Source organism: Barbus barbus (genome assembly GCF_936440315.1).
Source record: "Barbus barbus genome assembly, chromosome: 4".
In the NCBI taxonomy this organism is placed as follows: domain Eukaryota; kingdom Metazoa; phylum Chordata; class Actinopteri; order Cypriniformes; family Cyprinidae; genus Barbus; species Barbus barbus.
This window is the reverse complement of record NC_136732.1, coordinates 4,931,872-4,950,480: the sequence shown is the minus strand read 5'-3', so window position 1 is coordinate 4,950,480 and position 18,609 is coordinate 4,931,872. Positions and strand designations below refer to the sequence as shown.

General features: G+C 39.0%; 3 protein-coding genes and 1 long non-coding RNA gene across 4 annotated transcripts in view; 2 read left to right on the top strand and 2 right to left on the bottom strand.

Annotated features, from left to right (window-relative positions):
• LOC306867182 (uncharacterized protein) overlaps positions 1 to 9,578 on the bottom strand; it is a 219,444-nt gene extending 209,866 nt beyond the window's left edge. Inside the window, exon 1 of the mRNA XM_079412759.1 lies at positions 9,343 to 9,578. The gene's annotated coding sequence lies outside the window, so the exon portion shown is untranslated. The remainder of the gene's footprint in view (positions 1 to 9,342) is intronic.
• LOC306867355 overlaps positions 1 to 18,609 on the top strand; it is a 1,261,287-nt gene that overhangs the window by 1,114,625 nt on the left and 128,053 nt on the right. The window lies entirely within an intron of this gene.
• LOC306867203 (uncharacterized protein) lies at positions 1,377 to 3,598 on the top strand. The gene is made up of 3 exons (XM_079412795.1): positions 1,377 to 1,530; positions 1,740 to 2,030; positions 2,112 to 3,598. The coding sequence occupies exons 1-3, from the start codon at positions 1,503 to 1,505 to the stop codon at positions 2,297 to 2,299; spliced, it is 507 nt and encodes a 168-aa protein (XP_079268921.1). The 5' UTR covers positions 1,377 to 1,502; the 3' UTR covers positions 2,300 to 3,598.
• LOC306861221 (uncharacterized protein) lies at positions 6,472 to 9,263 on the bottom strand (the record flags this gene model as incomplete). Its single annotated transcript, XM_079403368.1, has 5 exons — positions 9,140 to 9,263; positions 7,795 to 7,989; positions 7,561 to 7,637; positions 6,711 to 7,465; positions 6,472 to 6,611 (listed from the first exon to the last, which is right to left on the bottom strand). Exons 1-5 carry the CDS (start codon positions 9,167 to 9,169, stop codon positions 6,472 to 6,474), a joined length of 1,197 nt encoding a protein of 398 aa, XP_079259494.1. The 5' UTR covers positions 9,170 to 9,263.

Genomic DNA, 18,609 nt, shown 5'->3' with positions numbered 1-18,609 from the left:
CGTCTCGAAAGCATTTACACCTGGCCTTTTCAACGATCAGATAGCTATCCAATCAGAGGAAACGCATGACGTGACCAGGTGTCCTGTGGTGAATTGTGTGAATGTCGCTGCTATGACTTACCTCTACAGCTATAAAATCTCAAGGAAAACCTTACATTGAATTATTTTGCATTTATATAACTTACCTTTTCTGTCCAGGCTCTACACATTTGCCATATTTCTTTGATCTAATACACTTAGTTCAGCTCACGCAGCTCTTTTCTATAGAGCTGATGGTGTGAATTAGATGTGTTGGATAAGAAAAACTGCTAAATTTGCAGAGCTGTGGAGCACATGAATTAAGAACCGCTGATATAAAGGAAGTTATGGCCTTGCAGGAACTCAATGCGATAACATTTAGATCTTGTGATGAGAGAAAAAAAATAGATAAAAAGCCACACATATCAACATCTTAAAGATGTATGGTTCATTTCACAACACTTTACTACACATCAGCTCATCGCTCATTTTATACTAAACCTGCTTTGAAGAGATTGTCTTTTCATATTTGACTGAAACTGTTCAACACAATTTTCACATGATTTGGTTGTGTTTGAGCTTGTGGTGTCTGGTCGGTGAGTTTTAAACATTTTTATGACTTCTAGCACTAGTTTTTATTGGAGACATTATTGCCTTCTGAAGTAAAAGTGTTTTCTGTTTATGATGTTCGGAGCTCTTCATTTCATTCTGAAATCACCACAAAGATTCCAAATCTAAACTTCAAAGCATTAGTAGCTCTTACTCTGTTTCTGTTTGTTCTTCAGGTAGGTTTGGTGATACTTATGGGCTGAAGGCAGTGTCAGTGAAGGAGGGAGAATCTGTCACTTTACACACTGATAGTGAAATGAGAAATAATGATCTGATTCTGTGGAGGTTTGGACCGGAAAACACTTTAATAGCTAAAATCAATGTAGCGGACAGCAGCATGACTGTAAAAGAAGATTATGATGGACGATTCATAGGTAGAATGAAGGTGGATCGTCAGACTGGATGTCTGACCATCAGAAACACCAGAATTGAACATTCAGGACGTTATGAACTACAGACCAACACGATGAAGAAGGTTTTCATTCTCACTGTCTATGGTGAGCTAAATATCAGTGTGTTTGCTTGGCATATTATTCTTCACTTCAGTGAATTCAGTAGAAATCTGAACATCTGTTTGTTCTGCAGGTGCGGTTGACGATAAGTATGAGATGAAGTCAGTTTCAGTGATGGAGGGAAACTCTGTCACTCTACACACCGATACCGAAATGAGGAACAATGATCTGATTCAGTGGAGGTTTGGAAACTATTTAATAGTCGAAATCAACGAAACGGCCAACGGCATCACTGTATATGGTGATGTTCTTGAAGGGAGATTCAGAGACAGACTGCAGGTCGATGAAAATAACGGATCTTTGACCTTCACAAATGCCAGAATTGAACACACTGGTTTTTATCAACTAAAGACCAACCATACGATGAAGGTTTTCACTCTCAGTGTCTATAGTGAGTTGGTTATACCATTTTATATGTATTACAGATTTGAAGTGGATCTAAAGATGTATTGTAGTATTTAGATGTTTGAAAATGTCTTATTAATTTCCAGGTTTACATTTAGGCAACTTTCTATTACGCTCTCCGTTCGATCAGTCTTGGTTCTTCTGAATGGTTCCTCCTCATCTACATCCATATCTTCATTCACTTATGTTTTCTAGCTCCTCTGCCTGTTCCTGTCATCTTCAGCTACTGTCCTCCTCCATCATCGTCATCAGCATCCAAATGTGTGCTGCTGTGCTCAGCGGTGAATGTGGGTCAGGTGATTCTCTCTTGGTACGATGGAAACAGTTTATTGTCCAGCATCAGCGTGTCTGATATCAGCATCAGTCTCTCTCTGCCTCTGGAGGTGGAGTATCAGGATCAAAACACCTACAGATGTGTGCTGAACAATTCATTCACTGAGCAGACTCGACATCTGGACATTAGTGAAAGCTGTTACACATGTTCAGGTACGGTAGAGCTGGTAGTAGTTAATGTCAGCAGTGATTTTACTATGTATTTAGCATGTATTTCATGTTTTTACTCCTCAGGCTCTGTCCGCGGTTGTGATACTGTTCAAGCTGTGATCCGATTGGTCGTCACTGCTCTAGTGGGCGTGGCTGCTGCGGTTGCTGTTGTTGTTCTGTATTATGACATCAGATCCAGAAGAGCTGAACACAATCAAGCACATTCTCTAAATGATGTGGTTATTACTGATGTAACTTTTCATCATTTATAAATGACCATTTATTTCAAAAGGCTTTGTATATGTATGCTTGTATCGATGTTGATTTATCAGCAGCTCATGATGATCTGAGAACAAAAAGCAATACAAGTATCAAATGCAAGTATTTGTCATAATAAATACAGAGATTACTAAAGATCGGGGTGGGGGTTAGGGCAATTGGTAACAGTTAACCAAGCCCAGGTCCGGTTCTACAGGGTGTTAGAGGGTGCTAAGCACTAAACTATCCAGTACGTGTTTGCATCGTGATGTAAAAAAAGGATGAATTGTGCCGTTTAGAGAGTTTCATTGATTATAATGGGACTTTGTGAGATCGTGATGAAGTAAGATGAGCGACGGCTATTCGTGATTATAAAGGGAGCACACTTTGTGTGTTTTCTTGGCTACAATCCATTCAGACAACTTTGAGATCTAGTCTCAGCCTTAGACATCATGCCCACAGACTGTTAGCTGAACGTCTGATGCATATGGCACACAAACATGGAAACACTTGGGGAGTTTTAAAGTCATCGTCAGATTGGTTAAATTATACAGGATTTGTGTGGCACGTTCTTTAACATTCCACCTGGAAACAAAGATGCCATGACGCCAAAGCCCCTCACAGAGGAAGAAATCGGTTACGTTTACAACTGTGACTATAGCCCCTTTCACACAGTAATACCAGCAAATTGCCGTAAAATTACCGGAATGACTTTACCGGTAAATTCAAGCATTCGAATCCAGGCTCAAGGACCTTTCCTGATCTTGCCCCCCTCTCTCCCCCACTTCGCTTCCTTTCACCTCTAATCTTTCCTAGCATAATAAAGGCAGTAAAACACCAAAAGTATGTGAAATATCTAAAGTTCACAGCACTCTTTAAAATACATCCAAGAGTTTTACACCAGTCTGTTATTATGGCGACATTTCTACGCAACTAAACACGAAGCAGCGCAAAACGAATTTGGAGGTCTAAAGCAAACATCACGTTGCCAATTAAATCAGCAGCAAGAAACAAAGCTAGTTCACAGTTTAGCAAAAGTTGGCACCTCTTTAAGTTATTCTTGATTGGGCTGTATTGACTTCTTTGATGCTGTGCAATTAGGTAGGACATTGTTTTGATACGTATAGTTACAAAGACTTTTTAAAGGGAATTGTGTGCTTTTTTTTTTTAAATATAGCCCTATATTAGCCTGTGTATCTGTAGGCCAGCACGTTCAATGTGAGATATGAACATTTATTGAGTGATTGTAAAATAAAAAAAACATGTATTACAAACATATGAAAACATTACAATAAATATTCTTTCAAATATTTGAATTTTTTGTTTTTGATGTCTTGACTGTTTTTAGGAAATGCCACAGAAATCTGTCAGAAATATGCCACATAAGACACTTAAAAGACAAGACTTAGAGTTAGATTATAGTTCTAACATTTTTATTTGTAAACCTTTATTTGAATATGGCAACGTATCACGCTCTACAATATTTCTATGAATAAATCTCTGACAGAGACCCTCCCCTATCAGCCAATCACTGTGTGCATAGTCACAGTCATATAGTCATAGAGTAGTATTTTTATACCGGTACAGGGAATTAAAACCCTATAATCATATCACTACTTCTCAGGACAGGCTCATAATAGATCATTCTATACTCACCTCTCCGTTGAATGGATATTAGATGTAGCTTCACCCCTCTGTTCCCGGTGTCCGAGCTAATAGGCTCCTTGCACATAGCAACCTGACGTCATATCCGCAACGGGTAAATACGGCCCACTCTTTTCCTGTTTGGCGAAATATGGCGGCGCCCGCAGCGTAAACACCGGAAAATGAGCCTTAAAAAAGATTGAGTTTTTTTCCAGAGGCAACAGAGAAAATATCATGAACATTGTTGTGTTCCCACATGCACGTCATCATCTAAATTCAACGGCGTTTTAAGTTACCATGGATTTCCCAGCGATGTTGAACTCAGAAAGCGGTGGCTGGTGAATATTCGATGAGTTCATTGTCACAGGACACAGCAAAGTCTGTAGTTTGCACTTCACACCGGAGCAGATCATTCAGCCGAAAACACCGGAGGGGAAAAGGCAACTAAAGAAAGGAGCTGTCCCGGTATTGTTCCAGTGGAATGATTACTCCATCCCATCACCAAGACTGAGCGTTTGGGACAGAGTAAGCAAACTTCAGCCTGAGCTGGCATCAGCAGAAGATGGGCAACATATGGACTGCACTCCTGCTGCTGATCATGACTATTCATCTGTCCCAGAACCCGCTTTCATTGACTCGTTAATCGACGAAAACACGAATTTAAAAGAAGAAAATGACTCATTAAAGAAAGCGATACAGGAGCTGAAAATTAGCTGTAAATTTGGATTACAAAGATTCGCCCACTCTGACGACGACATTCGATTCTATACACGGTAAGATGCGAACAAGATACCCCTGACATTAGTAATTTGGACCATACGTGACCATACTGTAACGTTGTGTACTCTTTCTGTTCCGTTCCCATAGCTTTCCCAGTTACCATAACCTTATGCTGTTTTGGAGATTGGTTGAACCATCGGTGCATAAAATGGTTCGTGCGTCGAGGGCCAAAGCTGCTGAAAAATTGAATGAAGCAATAACATCTGTCCGTCCCACACACACGGTTGGTTTTTGCAGTTGTCATTAATAATAATGTTGTCATTAATGTTGTTGCAGTTGTCATTAATGATAATCATTAATAATAATATTTTTCTGCAAATATAAATAAATATTCTTTAGTTTATTTGATTTATTATGGTGGTTTTTCAAAGCAAACCTTCAAATTAATGTGAGAGATGAAAATGACATCTGACTGCATTTACCTCAACATTCTGATATTAGATTGAGTATTTTCTAACTTGAATCCATATTAATTTATAGATTTGAGTTGGGGGGGTCGTTAGTTTTTGCTGTTGTATTTTTAATTATAGACCAACAGCAGTAATGATAATTGCACATCCTTTTATCTATTAGACTAGAGAGGTTACATTAGGTTTAATGATGTTTGTGTGTGTGTGTGTGTGTGTGTTTTCTCACCAGAGACAATCATTGCAACCCATCGATGAGCTAGTCCTTTTCCTAATGTACTTGTCCGTTGGTTTAAAGGAGCAGGACTTGGCAAACCGTTTCAACATTCACATCTCTACTGTAAGCCGCATTATCTGTTCGTGGACCAACTACCTGTACACACTCTTGGGCTCGGTGGCTATCTGGATTGAGCCTGAAGACGTTAAAGCTCGCCTTCCTGATGATTTCAAAGACTTCTCCGATACTCAGATAATTGTTGACTGTACAGAGCTCAAGTGCCAGACGCCATCCTCACCTCTCCTCCAAAGTGAGATGTTTTCGAAGTACAAATCTCACTGTACAATGAAAGGACTTATCGGGATCGCCCCTCATGGTCCAGTGACCTTCATCTCTTCACTCTATGAGGGGTCAATAAGTGATAAAGAACTCTTTAGGCGGTCAGGGTTGGCTGACCTTTTAACTGATGACATGGCCGTGATGGTTGATAAAGGTTTCCTGATCACTGACTGTGTGAAGTGTAAAGTGTACTGTCCACCTTTTCTCAACAAAAAAAGCCAGATGCCAGCACCCAGTGTCCTCCAAACACAGAAAATTGCTCGTGTAAGAGTGCACGTTGAGCGAGTCATCCGAAGGGTAAAGGAGAATAAACTTTTTGATTCTGTTATTCCTTTGTCAATTGCTGGAAGCATTAATGAAATTTTTGCCGTTGCTTGCCTGCTTAGCAATTATCAAAATAAACATCTTGTCACAGCATGGGCCAAGTAGTGCTGACAAGTTTACATTACAGAAACCTACAACTTTTAAATGTAAGTATTATTTATCTCTGAATAAATTCTCATACAGTGACAACAGATGTGATCTCACACAACATTATAAACAATGAGTTTTATTGTAAAATGATGCCATATTGTATAAAGTCCATGAATAAATCTGACATTACTTATTCAACAGTTTTTTTGTTTTTGTTTTTTTAAAGCAACAAGCTTGAAGACACATTTTATCCCAGATCATATCATTTATCAATCAGTTCCAGGCGAAATATATATACTGTAGGTGCGAGTGGTAAATGTAACGTAAATGAGAAGTCAAATTCATAGTCCTAATAAAATACATAATGAATCAGATTATGATTTCTTTACCTGCCAATCAGTTGTGATCGTCTCATTGAGAGATACTTTGTCATGTAAATGCTGAAGTAGAAATGATCACACTTCTGCCTGATTGTTTCTTGAACTTCTTTGTCTGAGTGCAGTCGCTGCACAAAGAAATCTTCCTCTGCCCAGACAAAAAGGTCACACCACTGAAGTCCAGTAATTAAAAGCTGGCCTTGTATTTGCCAAAAATAGGCATGGCTTTTCTTTAGTTTAAAAGTACCATTTGACATGTGCAAGTACTTGCAGTCAATGTAACTTTTAGCATTTGGACATTTAATTTCAACCAAACCGTAAGCGGGTGTTGCATTGGGATCATAAACAAGGCCATCCGGTGAGGCCCCTAGCCATGGAGCCTGTGGGTGAACCACAAGTCCACAAGGTGAGTAATTGACATGGTTGTACTGGGCATATTCTTTTGCTGCCTGAAACTCCATTTCTGAACCTCTCCTCATTTCCGCAGTTTGTCTGGTGCCCCTGATAATTCGCTCTGCAAGATGCTCAGCACTACTGTAACCTCTAACATGGGAAACTTCCCTAAACCTTGAGGAGGTTATCCTCATTCGCCGCAGCACGTGCCACTCTGGATCTTTGCTCTGACCCCGTGTCGACAATTCAATTTTGTGAGCCATCTCAATAGATAGCTGCACACTTTGTATATGCAAATGTTCTTCCTCTGTGCATACCCACACACATTCTGTTGGTGACAGCTGATGAGTAATAAGGGGAAGACATGGAGGACCCGGGGCATTCTTATGCAGCTCTGTGCATTGTGTTAGAAGTTTCGGCTGCTGATAGGAGATCACACTACCCCTCTGTACCAGTCCAAATTCAGAATCCACAAGGGGCTTGTCAATGCTCATCCCCATTGTTGTCACCAGGGGCATATCCAGTGGATCTAGGCCGCTGTACACCTCGGCCACACGAAGTACCGACAGGTCAGGAAGAGGGCCAGTCATTCCTCTGTAGAGGGTGCTCCTTTTAATAAAAAATATCATAAAGAGGTACATAATTTGACATAACAATGGGGGAAACAACTCATGAAAATAATTGTTAAGTTAATATTTATTTACCGTAATCCTCCTTTACCCATCCGACCCTGCACAGGCTTAACAACCACCATCTTCCCAACTGGACCTGGTTTTACACCCTGTGAAATTGTGATAAAATACGTGTTAAAATACACTCATAATTTTTTTAAATTTATTAAACAGAGGTTCTATTTTGCAGCTACTGGTACATACTATTGCATGACATACATCTATGCAAACTATCCCATATGAACCATGCTTTGCTATGAAACTTACTGCTGTTCGGGGTTTGTGCCATTGTTGCTCGGATTCTGTACAGCTGTGTACAGGAGGAACCACTGGCACACCCAGCTGGGAGAAGTGAGCTGTCTGGAATAATAGGGCAACTGTGTGGTTGCATAGAGCTGTCCCCGCCACACATGAGCATCTGCACCGCACCATAATTACAGGATCTGTGTCCCTGAGGACCATCTGTCGATAGATCAGTCGTAATTACTCTATATGGTCATGTTGGACTTGTGAACTGTTGGCATGAATGTATCCTTCTTAAAAGGTTGTATCACCGATTTCTGGCCCAAAAATAAATCATCACATGCATCAATTGCTACGTCACTCTGTTGATGTTCAAATAAAACAGAGCTAGCTCGCTACTCCCTCCCCCTCCCTTCCGTGCAATTGAAACTCTCCTAAATGTGCATCTCGTTGGTTATTGGTTGGAACACTTTGTCTTTTGAGTGGGTGGTGAACACTTGTTGATAACAAGTGTTTTTGTGTACAGATCTCGGAGCCTAGGCTGCTAGCGGATCGTTAGGAAAGATTAGATGAATGTGATAATTTATGTTTTCTATAAATATATAATATAATAATAATAATAAATATTTATATAATTTTTTTTTTTAGAAAATCCCTTCTTTTGGGCCAGAAAAAGGGGATTTTGATACAACCTTTAACACAGAAATAGATGTCTTTAAATGGAATTATGAGAAGTGGTGTGCAGCAAGTATGGCATTATATTAAGTCATAAATAATGGTATTTTGGCATCCAAAGCTGCACACTGTAAACACAATCCCATTCAAACACATCATGATAAAACGCACAGAAAACAGTAACAGAGACTTGAACAACTTGAGTAGCTTTTGGAAAAGTTAAGCACATGCAAGCCAGCAACAGTGAACAGCTTGAGCAGTTTTTGGAAGTTGAGCACATACAAAGCGATAACGAAGGTCAAAATGTAACATGACCATGTTAAGCACAACACACAACTTGAACTCGAACCTTTTGGAACTGCTGAACTCGGAACTCTGACACAAATTACAAGTGCAGCCCTACATTTACACAATGAGGTTTTTCGTGCTTCTTCATGGATCTGAAGCAGAAAGCCTTTACAGCGACTTCACTTGTGGCCCTGTCTTTGTTTGACACTCACATATTAACACAATAAGAAGTTAGGAACATGCATGAAGGCGTACAGACATAACGTAGACATTTTTCGCCGAATACTAGAAAACAGTACAACATTATAACACGCATATTCTGTCAGACCGGGATTGTTTATTAGCCTAGCCTAATGTAAGCTAGCAAGCTAACGTAAGCCATAAAGTTTGAGATATATAGACTTACCTTCATATCCGTGGATATATGAAGAGGCATACATTTTAAAGCCCTTCTCTAATTTGCTGGTAGGTGATTTGGAGGAGGACTTACAAAGGCGATGTACGTCCGTTATTGTAAGTTTCGGCAACTCTTGTAAACACCTAGTGAAGAATAGCGCCATGTTTAGACCGGAAAAGACGAGGCCGCATTTCCGGTAAGGAAGTAGTTACGTGCAAGGAGCCCATTTCAGTCAAGTTCTGACCACTTGAAACTCAATGTTAAGGATTTATTTAGGTTCTGATAACTAGTTATTTAAGAATTAATTACTCAGAGACTGATTTAAAAGTTTAACGAATCACCAATACAATGGCTTCGTTTTATTCAAAAAATACAGTAACTCATAAGCAAATAACAAAAATAACAAACGAGATGTCTTCACCACGCAACTTGCTGGCCTCGTCCATCGCTCAGGGTTCGTACGGTCATGAAAAACCTGGAAAAGTCATGGAATTTTAAAGCAGCAATTTCCAGGCCTGGAAAAGTTTTGGAAAAATAAATAAACCCAGAAAGTTTTGGAAAAGTCATGGAAATCTATTTCACAAATCTCTGTATAATTCTATTGTACAGATCTGTATAATCTGTATAATAGAATTATGTTTAATCAGGTTCGGTGCGGGATTGCGCATAGGCTATATCGCATTATTTTACTCATTCCCGCAGCATTCGACTTTAAAATGATGGATATTCACACATTTATTCAATAGCCTGTTGCATATAGGTTTGATGAGTAAGTGAATCCACACAGAGTATCAGATGAAATCGGTAATTTGAAAACAGCGTGAGTGATTCAGCTGTACCGCGTCTTCTCTCTTTGACTGTCTCTTATAGCGGCTTCTCATCTGCGCATCTCGTCACTAAAGAGCGGCTGCACGCTGCGATACAAGACTTTCGCTCGCGTTTCGGTACAGTTGACAGAATTGTCACTTGCCTAATCGGGTCATTGTTCCATCGACACAAAAATTATTTATTTGCACGTCTTTTTAAGCCAGCCGGTACTCGCACGCTCCAGAGGCGGTTTCCCGTGCGCTCAGTCACGTCCCAAGGGCACGTGTATAAAGCTATTTTTTTTACAGTCTATGGTATAAAGCCGACTTGCGAGAACCAAATTGAGTTTGGTACCAAACAAGCTCAGTAGAAACCTGCACAGGCCTCAAACATATGCCCTAGTCCAGCCCTTGTGCAGCATGATTACCCGAGTCCGACTGGAACTCGTGTCTGGCAGAAATGCAAGGCTCTAAAGCACAGCTTGTTGCGTTTAAGCGGCAAAAATACACACAAAATTATGTTAAAATGGCCATTCTGGCGAGTAAGCACTGTCGTGTTTTAACTCTTTAACAGTTGCGAAAGAGAAAAGTTTCCAAAACGAAATTCAGGTCCTGTGTTTAACAGAGTTAAATGATAATATTCAGTGATATGATACGTTCTCTGTGTGGAGTAACATCTGGCGCAGTTGCTGCGTGTACTTATTACTAAAACAGAGAAAGCAAACAATAGCATTAGTCATTAATTTTAGTTAATGCTATGATAATTTGAACAGATTTTTATTCTTATTGTAAAATAATGGAACATTAGGTCATGAATATTGTCTCAAAAGTCATGGAGAAGTCATGGAAAAGTCATGGAAATTTATTGGTAAAAATGTGTATGAACCCTGATCGCTGTCTTCAGCCTTTTATAGTCTTCCATCCACCTGTTATTTCTGCACATCTTCTGTCTCCCCCCCGCTGTCTGGGTTAGTTTTAGTTCCTCAATCTGACTGAGACCTTTCACCCAGATATTACTCATCACAGGGTCAACAGTTCAAATACAAAATAGCAACTTCTCCATTTCTTAGTTAGCAATCATGCTTATCGTTGCTTTAAACTATGGAAAATTGTAGCACATCATTTCAAACATTTACATTCTGAATGTAGATGCTACAACCCTACACTTCATATATAGCAAATATGACTAACACCTCATGACTCGGTCTTGACTAGAAGGTCCATCCTGCAAGTGTATTTTAACAAGTGCAAAATGCATCTCCTTGACATCAACCATTTCTTTGCAAAGCAAGCTTCATAAACATATTATTAATAACCTCAAAGCAATTCATATTCGTGCTCTCCATATACAGCACATACTGAAACATAACCTCTTAACATTCATATTTCTGTAACAAGAGTTTGAAGTTCCATTACCTCTAAATCATTTAACATTTTCAATTCAGTAGAAAACCCACTCAGGTTAATCATCTCTCTCATATTCTTCATTATTCTCTTGTTTAAAGATTCTTGTTTTCTCATCAACTTCAGAACCTCTTTTAGCTTTACACAGATTTTTCGATCTTCCAGTTCTGTCTTTGGCCCTCTTGCGTCGTTCCTCTTTTTTGTCTCATCTTGTCATCCTTACTCTGGTAACATCGCAGCCCCTGGTCTAAAAGATCGTGAAAATCAATTTCTATTTTTTCTGATTATCTTGTTTGATTAGTTGCTGGGGATTGATTAGAAAATGTCATACTATTATAACCAAATCCAACCAGTGGGGATTTCTTTAAGACTGCAAGGGAAGCTCGGCTCCCCTATAATGTCAAAAAAATAATGGTCAAATATATACTATTGTGTTAACATTTTATTGGCTAAAAATGCATTAGAACACGTTCATCTGGAAGACGAGTTCGTTCAGAATCAGCTACATATAGCAGGTGACTCGATTTCCTTCTCATATATTCCCGTAGCATCAGTGTATTTGCCTGTTGAAGCCCAGCGTCCATTGACTTCTATGGGGCTGCTTTGAACAGTTTTTTTCAGTGCTTCGAAACTAGACGCTCATTGGATAAATGCTGCGATTATGTCCCGCTCAGCGTCTCTGGAGGTGAATGGAGGAGTGGGCGGGGCTGGACTCCGGGCTTCTGCGTGATGATTGGAGGGTCTGTCGAAAGACTGCATCTCCTTTTGATTGACAGCGAGTTTGTACTATAAGAAGCTATTCGAGCTCAGTCCCATAGCGGATTTAGCAAGTGTAGTCGATACTTCCATGTTTCTGGAAGATCTGCTGAGAGAAATAACCCAGAATTTCAAAATGTGGTGTTTTTGTTTAGTTTTTTTCCTCTTCAGAGCACATAAACTATATACACTATGAAAATGCCAGGTTCAAAAGCTTGGAGTCAGTGTATATGTAAGGAATAATTGACGACGGGCCGTTGAATTATTAGAAAAATAATGCACACCCGAGGTGGTGATGCGGCCACGACGCGAAGCGGAGTGGCCGTTACACCTCGGGTGTGCATTATTTTTCTAATAATTCAACGGTCCGGAGTCAATTATTCCGCTTATACTACGGTTGCCACACCTCAAGACATCGATCAGATTATATATTTCAAGGGATTCGTCCGGTTTTTCTACTTAAATCGCTATTGTGAGTAGGATTATTTCTTCCGCATCTCATCCAACGACTCTTTTGCTAGTTCCAAAACGTCATTTTAAAGCTGGCAATGGAGGCTTGAGCCGTTGATAGCAGACTAATGCAGTTAATAATGAAGTTATTAGAAAGAGAGCGAGAGAGACAGAGACACAGAGAAAGAGAAACAGAGAGAGAGAGAGAGCTTGTATGAATTAGGCTACCTCTGTGTGTCCCTCAACAGTGTTCTGAAGCACCGTCTCTAAACTGTAAGTCTGCTTTAAGATGCAGCGCTGTTATTACCTCGCTAGTGAGAAATGTCATGTGTAGCCTTTAAGTTGCTACACTAGGCTAACTGATAAAATCGTCAGGGCAGCGCTAACAACGATGCGAAGTGATATGGAACTGTAATGCGGTCAAGAAAGCTGCCTGGAACTACGTTCGCCGTGCGTTTCCCTGAAAATAATTGCACACCTCAGAACGTTCGTCAGCCAATCAGATTCAAGCATTCAACGGCCCCGTAGTATAAATAGAAATAACAACTTTTATTTAGCACACAAGTGATGATAAAGACATGAATCATGTTACAAACGATGCTGTTCTTCTGAACTTTCTATTCATCAAGAAAAAATCTTCTTAGCTCTTTTCAACATAATAATAGCAGAAAATCAGAATATTAGAATGATTTCTGAAAGATCATGTGATCAAAAAGTAAGCTTTGGTTGATCCTAATAAACTGTTTAACTGCACTCAAAAGTGAATCAAGTTATTTTGTGTGATAGCTAAATATATTCTTAATAAACTACAAACAAAAAAATATATTTAAATTTATTTTGTCCTAATTTTCTTTCATGTAACTCTTCCCTCTCGGTCACATACGTGACTAAATGGCTCATTATGAAGCTCATTGTGCAGGCCTGTCTTCTCGCATAGACCCTTTTTACTCAAAAAGTGACTTAGAAAATTTAAATCAATGTTTTATGTGAGCAAATAAACAAGATGATTTTCACATTATTTTGAAGAAAACATTCTAGGCTACAAGATCCAGTTCTCAGAAGTCTTGTGAACAAATATTCTGTATGTGTTTTATGGCCTTATTTCAGTGACTTCAAAATTTTAGTTTTTCACTAACCTCACATAAATGTTGATTTCTCAAAAACACAATCATGTACATAAATGCTGCTAACATATTATTGTAGCTCAGTTTGTGCTGTTTACAGTGTTATTAGACTTTAGCCATTTATATATTTATAAGCAACTGAAAAAAGCACAAATGTCAGAGCATGTCGAAACTTCTCCAACCCAGAGGGTTAAGACGTCTCTCTATTCCTTAATAAAAGTTTGTCTCAGCACCTTAGTTAAAAACTTTTACTGCTGTTTAGGAGAACTCTTGGTAAGATGAAATGTTTTGTGAATACAGGCCCTGGCTTCTTTTATTCCCTCACTCACTTTGGCCTCCTTGTGGCAACACATTTTTACCCCTTTTTAAGACACAAGACTGTGTGTCTCGGTGAATGCCAACACACAGGATAAGATAGCTTGGTCTCTTGTTGAACAGAGGTTGGATTTCAGACTTGTTTTCCCGTATTGTACCAACCATTGTCAATCTTTTTTCAGGAGCTTCTGGCCAAGGGCATATGATGTGAAGAAGTTGTTGCAAGTAATTGTGTGTCCCTGGAGACCAGTGGTCAAATCAAGGACCACATGTATACCCTGAATTTTTTATGCCTGTCCACCTTGAGGCTTGCTGGTGTAGACCTATTCCAAGCATGGCTTATCCTGATGCTGGCCAGATTTTGATCAGCTGGCTTACAGGGCATGTACTGCTTGAATGCATATCTACCTCTAAATGGCCCCAGGCACTCATCCACTGTTATATCTGGGCCAGGGTTGTACATTAGTGGGAGATGCTCACCCTATACAGTAGATTCCAGGCATTACATATCGCTGCCAGCATGTCTGTTTCACGTCGAGCAGGTCTTGTGGTCCTGACTAACGTATGACTCTGGACAATGTTTGGAATTTGTTTAGCAATATGACTGCCTGAAAAATTGCACGTCCAGTATCAGCTTCCCATAAACTAGATATGGTATCATTGTTTGATTGATAAACTCCAGCAAGAATGAGCACACCAATAAAAACGGTCGATGTCTGTCCAATCCACAGTCCACCGGTCATCACCTGCACAAAAACACACATACGTTGTTGGTCCAGGGGTCCGTTTTATTGGTCTCACTGGTTCTTCCTGGCCCCCGAGATGTTGTAGAAGTAACTGTGTGCAGGACCCCAAAGACCATCTATTATTACTTTATTGTGGGAAAAATTTGATCATTTTTGTCCTAACGTTTGGAGAAGGTTGTGTTTAACCAGCTTTCTTCATTTTTAAAGGACAATGGCATTTATGGTAAATATCAGTCTTGATATTTACACAGGCCACAGCACAGTCTGCTTTGCTCAAAGTATTAAATGACCTACTCATTTCTGTCGATTTTGGAAACTGTGCTGCTCTAATTTTGCTGGACCTCAGTGTGGCATTTGACACCCTTGATCATGGCAACCTTTTGAATTGTTTACAGCTTATCGGGTCTAAGGTTGTGCTTTAAATTGGTTGGCTTAAGGATAGGATCGTCATCTTGTGCTCCAATTGTGTATGGGGTCACACAGGGCTCAATTTTGGGTCCAGTGTTATTTTCATTATGCATGCTCCCTTTGTATGCCATTTTTTAAAATTTGATTTACCACACTTCTTTTTTTTTTTTTGGACTCTAGACATCTGATTTCTAAATTTGTATATTTATTGAAAGCTGAATCACAGTTCATTACAACAGTTTCTAACGCAGAGTATGATCATAACCAAGACACTTCCAGAAGTGGATTACGGACATGATCTCTATTATACAGCCATGATCTTCTAAGTGTTTATACCCGTCTATCCTCTGATCCAACTGATGATTTCAATAAACAAATAAAAGTATAAGATGCCGCGAGTAACAATGTTATAGATCAGTCGATCTCTGCCTTTCTATATGTTCGAGTTCCACTTTTTTATACATTTCCTAAAATCCATAAAAGTTTGGAAAACCCAGTAGGAAGACCCATAGTTTCAGGTATTGGGAGTGTAACAGAAAACATTTCTCAGTATATGGACTACTATATTAAACCTTTGGTGACAACACTTCCATCCTTTTTAAAGGATACTGCTGATTTCCTGAGAATTTGGGATAAGACTGTCATACCAGAACAATGTTTGGGGGAATTGTACTCAATGTCAGTACACCAGGAGATTGAAATATTTTACACATCTTAGAACAGACAAAAACATATTTATAAATTATGCAATTCCTGTAATGTCATTTATGCTATACGTTGTCCATGTGGAATGTGCTATAAGACGTGGGGACAAGTTTTGATATCGTCAAGAGTGAGTGCTGCACCTTTTTCAACTGTCAATACCAATTTAATCAACTCATTTAAACAACCAATACAAGGACTCATTAATATAACAGTCACTTAAAAAGAAATTAATAACTTGTATACCACCATCGTGTAGGATGTTAGTATACAGCGATTCCACATCACAAGTAATACATTATTGTGGGGCAATTTAACAGACTGTAGTGTTTTAATCATATCCATAGAGTCCTGCACAAAAGAAGGAAGACTTTGAACATAAGGTTTAAGAAATGAGTCAATAAACACCAATCGAATGATCAACTTTTAAAAAATTAAATTAAGTTCTCCAAGTATCACCTTTGAAAAAAGTTTGACCTTTCTCCAAACAAGGCAATCAAGACAAGTTTTTTTTTTTTTTTTTCCGTCCAATAGAAAATCTTTGGACTAACCTCAAAACTGGCCATAACTGCACACCTGGTCAGAGTTTACAATTCCATAGTAAATGTATGCACCACCTACAACTTGTTTTATAATGCCATTTCTGTTTGTATGGAGGAGTATCTTGGTATCTTTAGGCAAGGATGGATGGTGATACCTCAATACTGACAACAAGGAAATCAATGCAACCAAAGTTATACCATACCCCACAGCCCAGTTCATGAAGCTAGTAGTCAGAGCTGGTTGTTAAGTTTCTTCACTGTCCAAGAACAAGCCTCTGCTGTGCATTCAGTTTCCTGTTTACTGAGATTACCAGTTTAAGCTCGGTCACCTCACTCAACAACTCCATCACTACAATCAGCAACAAGATCACCACACTCAGCAATTTGTTCTAGGCACTCAGGAAGTTGATGCAATTTTAGCAGGATCAGCTTCTTCATTTGTCGAGACATTTATGTAGAGTGATTCTAGACATGCCTTGACTGTAGCTGTCGCCTTTCTTTGCAGATTAGAACACTAGTATTTTCACTAGCTAAAATTTTTTTTTAAGTCAGTTATTACTATCTTTTCACTAGCTAAAAAATGGTTTTAAGTCAGTTATTACTATCTTTTGCTGTAGTGTGTCTGTAGGAAATATCAGTTTACTTTTCCAAACATTCATTTGGCCATTTCATTGAGATGAAAGCACCACACAATTTTCTCAAAGTTGACAAATGGGATTAAAATAACTAAATTATAAGGTAACAATAACTCACAAACAATGCATATAACAGGAAAGTAAAACAAACACTTTATATTTATGAATAGTAAATGTCTTCAAAACTTCACTGCAAAGCCCCTTTAAGTTACACCTTAATTAAAAATGAATCGAAACGTCCACAGAAAAACAGTTTTAAAGGCTTACTATAAGGTATGACAACAAATTCAAGCTTCAATAAGATAATAAAGCCAATCACAAATTAAGTATTTAGCAGATAAACACTTAACAAAATATACAGTGCCCTCCATAAGTATTGGAGCAGTAAAGACAAAATTGCTCTGTTGGCTGTGGAGTCGAGACATTTACAAATATGATTAAAAGATGAATATGAGACAAAACTACAGAATGTCACATTTTATTATTGGGTGATTCAACACATAGATGTTTTAGCAGCTAAGAAGTTCAGCACTTTTAGAGTTTCATCCCTCTATCTGATGTGAGCATAAGTATTGGAACAGTTGCCTCACAGGTCTTTCTAAGTGATCAGCTGTGTCCTGTTGCATTCATTCTTCAGATATTAAAAGCAGGGAATGTGTCGTATCAGTTATATCCATTACTTCTGTATTCTGAATCTTGCATTCGATGATGACACACACAAACCAGGATGAAGATGAGGGAGCTGACTTTGAGAGAAAAGCAAGTGTTTTGGATGCTAAAAGAAAAGAGGAAGTCAATTAGAGCTCTAGCAAAAACAAAGGGCATGGAGAAATCAAGAGTTTGGAAACCACCAGCGACACCAGCAACCAACAACGACCTGATCGGCTGAGAAAACAACAGTAGTTGATGACAGACAAATCATAAAAGCTGTGAAAATGAATCCTAAAACACGTGTCTGTAAAATCAGCAACAACTTCCAGAAAGCTGGGGTGCTGCTCTGACAATCTACTGTCCTCAGGAGACTTTGACACAGAATTACAGATGATACACAGCAAGATGCAAACCTCTGACCAGCACCAAAAATAGAAAGGCAAGATTAGAGTTTGCAAAAAAAGCACAAAGGTGAGCCAGAAGAGTTTTGGAACTGTGTTTATGGACCGATGAGACAAAGATGAACCTTTATCTAAGTGATGGGAAAGCAAAAATGTGGAGAAACAAAGGGAACTGCAATGATCCCAAGCATACAGCCTCATCTGTAAAGCATGGTGGAGGTGGTGTCATGGCATGGGCATGCATGGCTGCCTCTGGAACAGGCCCTCTCAACTTTACTGATGACTTAATGTATGATGACAGTAGCAGAATGAATTTGGAAGGGTACAAAACCATCTTGCCTACCAATATTCAAGAAAATGCCACCAGATTAATTGGGAAGTGCTTCATATTGCATCAGGACAATGACCCAAAACACCCTGGCAGTTCAGTCAAGGAATTTATAAGAGCAAAGAAATGGAAAGTCTTAGACTGCCCAAGTCAGTCTCCAGATTTAAATCTGATTGAACATGAATTTCTCCAGCTGGAGAGGAGAGTAAAG